This window comes from Malaclemys terrapin, chromosome 6 (assembly GCF_027887155.1).
Source record: "Malaclemys terrapin pileata isolate rMalTer1 chromosome 6, rMalTer1.hap1, whole genome shotgun sequence".
NCBI classification, from domain to species: domain Eukaryota; kingdom Metazoa; phylum Chordata; order Testudines; family Emydidae; genus Malaclemys; species Malaclemys terrapin.
Window position 1 is genome coordinate 89,013,196 of NC_071510.1, and position 6,000 is coordinate 89,019,195.

At 47.6% G+C, this 6,000-nt stretch overlaps 1 protein-coding gene across 1 annotated transcript; it reads left to right on the forward strand.

Annotated features, from left to right (window-relative positions):
* The first annotated feature begins 1,373 nt into the window (after nucleotides 1-1,373).
* On the forward strand, nucleotides 1,374-4,806 carry LOC128839404 (myb/SANT-like DNA-binding domain-containing protein 1). Its single transcript, XM_054032386.1, has 2 exons — nucleotides 1,374-3,242; nucleotides 4,237-4,806. The coding sequence occupies exons 1-2, from the start codon at nucleotides 2,666-2,668 to the stop codon at nucleotides 4,710-4,712; spliced, it is 1,053 nt and encodes a 350-aa protein (XP_053888361.1). The 5' UTR covers nucleotides 1,374-2,665; the 3' UTR covers nucleotides 4,713-4,806.
* Nucleotides 4,807-6,000: the final 1,194 nt, after the last annotated feature.

A 6,000-nucleotide genomic window follows, 5' to 3' on the forward strand; every position in this document is an offset into this window, starting at 1 on the left:
TTAATTAACAAAAAAATTAACAAGACTGTTTTTTAAAATTAGGATTTATACAAAAAAACACAAGAAAAAAATAGCTTATGTAAAAAAATTTAGCTGTTTGTTTGTTTGTTTGTTTGTTTTTACCAGAGATAAGGTGTCTGCATGAAGCTCAGAGATAGCCTAGCTGTTGATCATCACTGGCTAGGGTGACCAGAGAGCAAGTGTGAAAAATCGGGATGGGGTGGGGGGTAATAGGAGCCTATATAAGAAAAAGACCCAAAAATCAGGACTGTCCCTATAAAATCGGGACATCTGGTCACCCTATCACTGGCCAACACTGGCAGTCAAGCCTCTCATGAAGAGATGTTATATGGTCGCTGCTCTGGGACCTGAAGTTGCCCCATAGTTTAAGTGCAGTTAGGTTACAGTTTGTCAACAACAACAGGAGATATGTTAGTCTCTAAGGTGCCACAAGTACTCCTGTTCACAAGTATATCCTGAGGAGATATATGAGTGGCCTGTTCTTCTAACAAAGGCCCACCCACCCCGATGCTTGTGCATGAGGGATATAGGCTGTTGGGGCATCTGGACCATTGCAAAGCAGCCCCAGAACCCCTCTTAAATCATACCATCTTCCACTTTGGCTGTACTTTTTCATTTTCCACCCCAGGCCCTCTGCATTAGGACTTAACGATGACCCCTCTGCTTTTAACAATGTCTCAGGTCTCTCATCTACTGTTTCATATTATTTAATGCTGTACATCATCTAGGGTTACAGTTTGCATAAAAGTGTTTTATAAAAACAAAACAAAAATATATTCTCTAGGAGCTTAGACAAGATAATGATCAATAAAATTGTAATTGTTGCTTTGCAGGCATTGTTACAAAGTATCTTTAAGCTTGTTTTTGTTAATATTTCTGATAGGCCGTAGGATGCGGGAGATAATATCTCAAAAAGTGGGAAAGGGCTTCCATGACAAACGCTTGCCTGTGCTAAAACATAACAACTAACACAAAATGGCTGCCTACAAAACTGTTTCACTAAAAGAGTTATCAACATTCCCGCTAAAACTCAGGACACCTTTCTTACCCCCATGGCCTGATCTCTGTGACTGTGGCTTATTTTAAATATTGTTTGTCCTCGGTTTAGATTTTAAAAAACATTAGAAAAGAAGAAAGGGGGCGGGGGGAAATAGGAAGGTGTGGGGGTGGGGAAGACTCCTTATCTCTGGTTAAAAAAAAAAAAACAGCTAACTTTTTTTACATAAGCTAATTTTTTCTTGTGTTTTTTGTATAAATCCAAACTTTAAAAAACAGTCTTGTTAATTTTTTTGTTAATTAAAACACATATATAAACTCCCCTCAATTGCCAGTTTTCATATTCTTACCCAGTTGCTGTTTTGGTACTTTAAAAACACTATTTGTAAAAGGAACAGGAGTACTTGTGGTACCTTAGAGACTAACAAATTTTTTAGAGCATAAGCTTTCGTGGGCTACTGCCCACTTCTTCGGATGCATATAGAGTGGAACATATATTGATGCAATATATATACACATATACAGAGAGCATGAACAGGTGGGAGTTGTCTTACCAACTCTGAGAGGCTAATTAAGTAAGAGAAAAAATTTTTTTTGAAGTGATAATCAAGCTAGCCCAGTACAGACAGTTTGATAAGAAGTCTGAGAATACTTACAAGGGGAGATAGATTCAATGTTTGTAATGGCTCAGCCATTCCCAGTCCTTATTCAATCCTGAGTTGATTGTATTTAGTTTGCATATCAATTCCAGCTCAGCAGTCTCTCGTTGGAGTCTGTTTTTGAAGTTGTAAGATAGCCACCCGCAGGTCTGTCATTGAATGGCCAGACAGGTTAAAATGTTCTCCCACTGGTTTTTGAGTATTATGATTCCTGATGTCAGATTTGTGTCCATTAATTCTTTTGCGTAGAGACTGTCCGGTTTGGCCAATGTACATGGCAGAGGGGCATTGCTGGCACATGATGGCATATATCACATTGGTAGATGTGCAGGTGAACGAGCCCCCGATGGTATGGCTGATGTGATTAGGTCCTATGATGATGTCACTTGAATAGATATGTGGACAGAGTTGGCATCGGGCTTTGTTACAAGGATAGGTTCCTGGGTCAGTGTTTTTGTTCAGTGATGTGTGGTTGCTGGTGAGTATTTGCTTTAGGTTGGGGGGTTGTCAGACAACCACTCAAGGTTTTCAAGGCTGCTTCCCCACTCTGAACTTTAGGGTACAAATGTGGGGGCCTGCATGAAAACTTCTAAGGCCTGGTCTACACTAGGCGTTTATGTCGAAGTTAGCGCCGTTACATCGAATTAACCCTGCACCCGTCCACACTGCGATGCTATTTAGTTCGACATAGAGGTCTCTTTAATTCGACTTCTGTACTCCTCCCCGACGAGGGGAGTAGCGCTAAATTCGACATGGCCATGTCGAATTAGGCTAGGTGTGGATGGAAATCGACGCTAATAGCTCCGGGAGCTATCCCACAGTGCACCACTCTGTTGACGCTCTGGACAGCAGTACGAGCTCGGATGCTCTGACCAGCCACACAGGAAAAGCCCCGGGAAAATTTGAATTTGAATTCCTTTTCCTGTCTGGCCAGTTTGAATCTCATTTCCTGTCTGGACATCGTGGCGAGATCAGCAGCACTGGCAACGATGCAGAGCTCTCCAGCAGTGATGGCCGTGCAGTCTGTGAATAGAAAGAGGGCCCCAGCATGGACTGATCGGGAAGTCTTGGATCTCATCGCTGTGTGGGGCGATGAGTCCGTGCTTTCTGAGCTGCGCTCCAAGAAACGGAATGCAAAGATCTATGAGAAGATCTCTAAAGACATGTCAGAGAGAGGATACAGCCGGGATGCAACGCAGTGCCGCGTGAAAATCAAGGAGCTGAGACAAGGCTACCAGAAGACCAAAGAGGCAAACGGACGCTCCGAATCCCATCCCCAGACATCCCGTTTCTACGAGGCACTGCATTCCATCCTTGGTGCGGCCGCCACCACTACCCCACCACTGACCGTGGACTCTGAGGATGGGATAGTGTCCACGGCCGGTTCCTCGGACATGTTAGGGGACGGGGAAGATGAGGAAGGAGATGAGGAGGACGAGGCAGTCGGCAGCGCTCACAACGCTGATTTCCCCGACTGCCAGGATCTCTTCATCACCCTTACAGAGATCCCCTACCAACCGTCCCCAGCCGTTACCCCGGACACAGAATCTGGGGAAGGATCAGCCAGTAAGTGTTGTAAATATCTAAACATTTATTTTTAACAGAACAGGAATATTAACAATTAAAAGAATGGGTTGTTCATGATTACTTTGCCCTAGGCGCTTAACGGTTCAGTCATGGGCAGTGCAAGTTTTGAAAAAAAATCTAGCAATGTCCGGTTTTGCGTGATTGTCCTGCCCAAGCCGCTCTACTGTTTAGTCCCTGCTACTGCAGCTACAGTAAAATGCGGTCTATATGTCCGGGGATAGAGCAGAAATCCTCCTGGGACATCTCGATGAAGCTGTCCTGGAGGTAATTGGAAAGCCGTTGCATGAGGTTCCTGGGGAGAGCGGCCTTATTGGGTCCTCCGTAGTACGACACGTTGCCGCGCCACGAGACAATCAAGTACTCGGGAATCATTGCTCTGCACAGCAGGGCGGCATACGGCCCTGGTCTTTGGAGGCTTTCCCGGAGCATTCTCTCTTTCTCGCTGTCAGAGATCCTCATCAGGGTGATGTCGCTCATGGTGACCTGCTTTGAATTAGGTAGGGGAATGTTAGTGTTGGGACTGCTTGCCCGTTCCTTTACAGAACTGTAACCGCTGGTTTGCAGCCACGCGGTGGAGGCGGGAGAGGGGCAGCCGAAAGGGATCGTTCCCGGGGACAGCCGCGAGGGGGTGGGACAGGGGCAGAGTTCCCGCTTGCCGGATTGCTGGCAGCAGGGACTGACATTGCTTTCAATGTGAAATGAGGCCAGTGGTAATATAAAAGTTTTAAACTGCCACAAGTCTACGGCTTACCATGTCTGCCTGCAACAGAAATTCCGTTGTGCTGCCCCGCTTCTCAAATGTGCTGTGCAAGACCCCAGGCACTGAATGCGAAGGCCGAAAATTCGACCTTGTGCTGAGTGCGCATGTGATAGGTGCTGTGCATGGTCTTGTTCACAGAGAAAGACTATGTTCTTTGTTCACAACTACATTTATCTTTCTGAGGAATTCACTCCCTTTTTCCCATTCCCACAGCCCCATCTGTGACTGTCTCACAACCTAGCCTGGCATCACACTCCCAGAGGCTAGCGCAGATTAGGCGTAGGAAGAAGAGGACACGGGAGGACATGTTCTCGGAGCTTATGGCCTGTTCCCGAGCCCAGGCAGCACAGCAGACCCAGTGGCGGGAGAACTTGTCCCAAATGCACCAAGCAAACATGGATCGGGAGGAGAGGTGGCGGCAGGAAGACCAGCAAGCGACTCAAACGCTGCTTGGACTACTGAGGGAGCAAACAGACACGCTCCGGCGCCTTGTAGATGTTCTGCAGGAACGGAGGCAGGAGGACAGAGCCCCGCTGCAGTCTATCTCTAACCGCCCTCCCCCGCCACCAAGTCCCATACCCACCTCACCCAAAGTCCAAAGAAGGAGAGGCGGCAGAGTCCGTGCTAACTCTCACTCCACCCCTGCAGAGAGCTCTAGTAGCAGAAGGCTCTCATTCCCCAAAATTTGACAAGTTCTTTCCTTCCCACCTGACACAAGCCCCCGTCCAAGTTTCACCTCCCAGTTCCATGTGTAGTTGATAATAAAAAATACGTTTCTGTTAACTACTGTTTCCATCATGTTCTTTTGGAGGAGGAGGGGAAAGGGGGTTGGTAATTGGACAGGACAGTCACCTTTGGCAGGGTACATAGGCGGGGGCAGGTACAGCAGCAGGGCACATACACAGTGCAGTGATGCAGTGACTAGTTACCCTGGTTAGTCTGGGAGGTGGTTTTCATGTTATGTGGTGGGGGGTGGGTTGCTCTGTGACTTTGTGGCGGGGGAGGGCAGTTACAGATATTAAGCGGCGGTCCTTATGCAGGATCACAGAGCCACGCAGCAGGGGATCTGTAACCGTCCTCCCCCTGCCACAAAGTCACATAGCCCCCCCATACACACAGTCCCGATCAGGAGGGGTGACAGGCTCCGTTGAAACAACCATCCCACCACAGCGGAGCCTGTCAATCCTTGAGTTTAGAAGCTTCATTTGCGTCACTACACTACACTACACCCACTCCGCACCACAGTCTGCGTCCCAGTTTTAAAAAATTCCCGCGAAAACAGTATTAAAGAAAACGGTGTGCATTAACAAAGTAGAACTATTTTTATTTTGAAACGTGTGTTGGAAGGGGGGGTGAAGGGGGTATGTAACTGGATAGGATAGTCAACATTAACTGGGTAAAGAAACGGGGGCAGGTTCAGCTTCTCTGTACACAAACTTTAAAGTCACAGGTTACCCTGCTCACTCAGGAACTTAGCTTTCAAAGCCTCCCGGATGCACAGCGCGTCCCGCTGGTCTCTTGTAATCGCCCGGCTGTCTGGCTGTGCGTAATCAGAAGCCAGGCTATTTTCCTCAACCTCCCACCCCGCCATAAAGGTCTCCCCCTTGCTCTCACAGAGATTGTGGAGCACACAGCAAGCTGCTATAACAATGGGGATATTGGTTTCGCTGAGATCACAGCGAGTCAGTAAGCTTCTCCATCTCCCCTTGAGACGGCCAAAAGCATACTCCACCACCATTCTGCACTTGCTCAGCCGGTAGTTGAAGAGTTCTTTTTCAGTGTCCAGGGCGCCAGTATAGGGCTTCATGAACCAGGGCATTAGCGGGTAGGCTGGGTCCCCGAGGATGACTATAGGCATCTCCACATCCCCAACAGTTATTTTGTGGTCCGGGAAGTAAATACCTTGCTGCAGCCGTCTAAACAGACCAGAGTTCCTGAAAACACGAGCGTCATGAACCTTGCCCGGCCATCCCACGT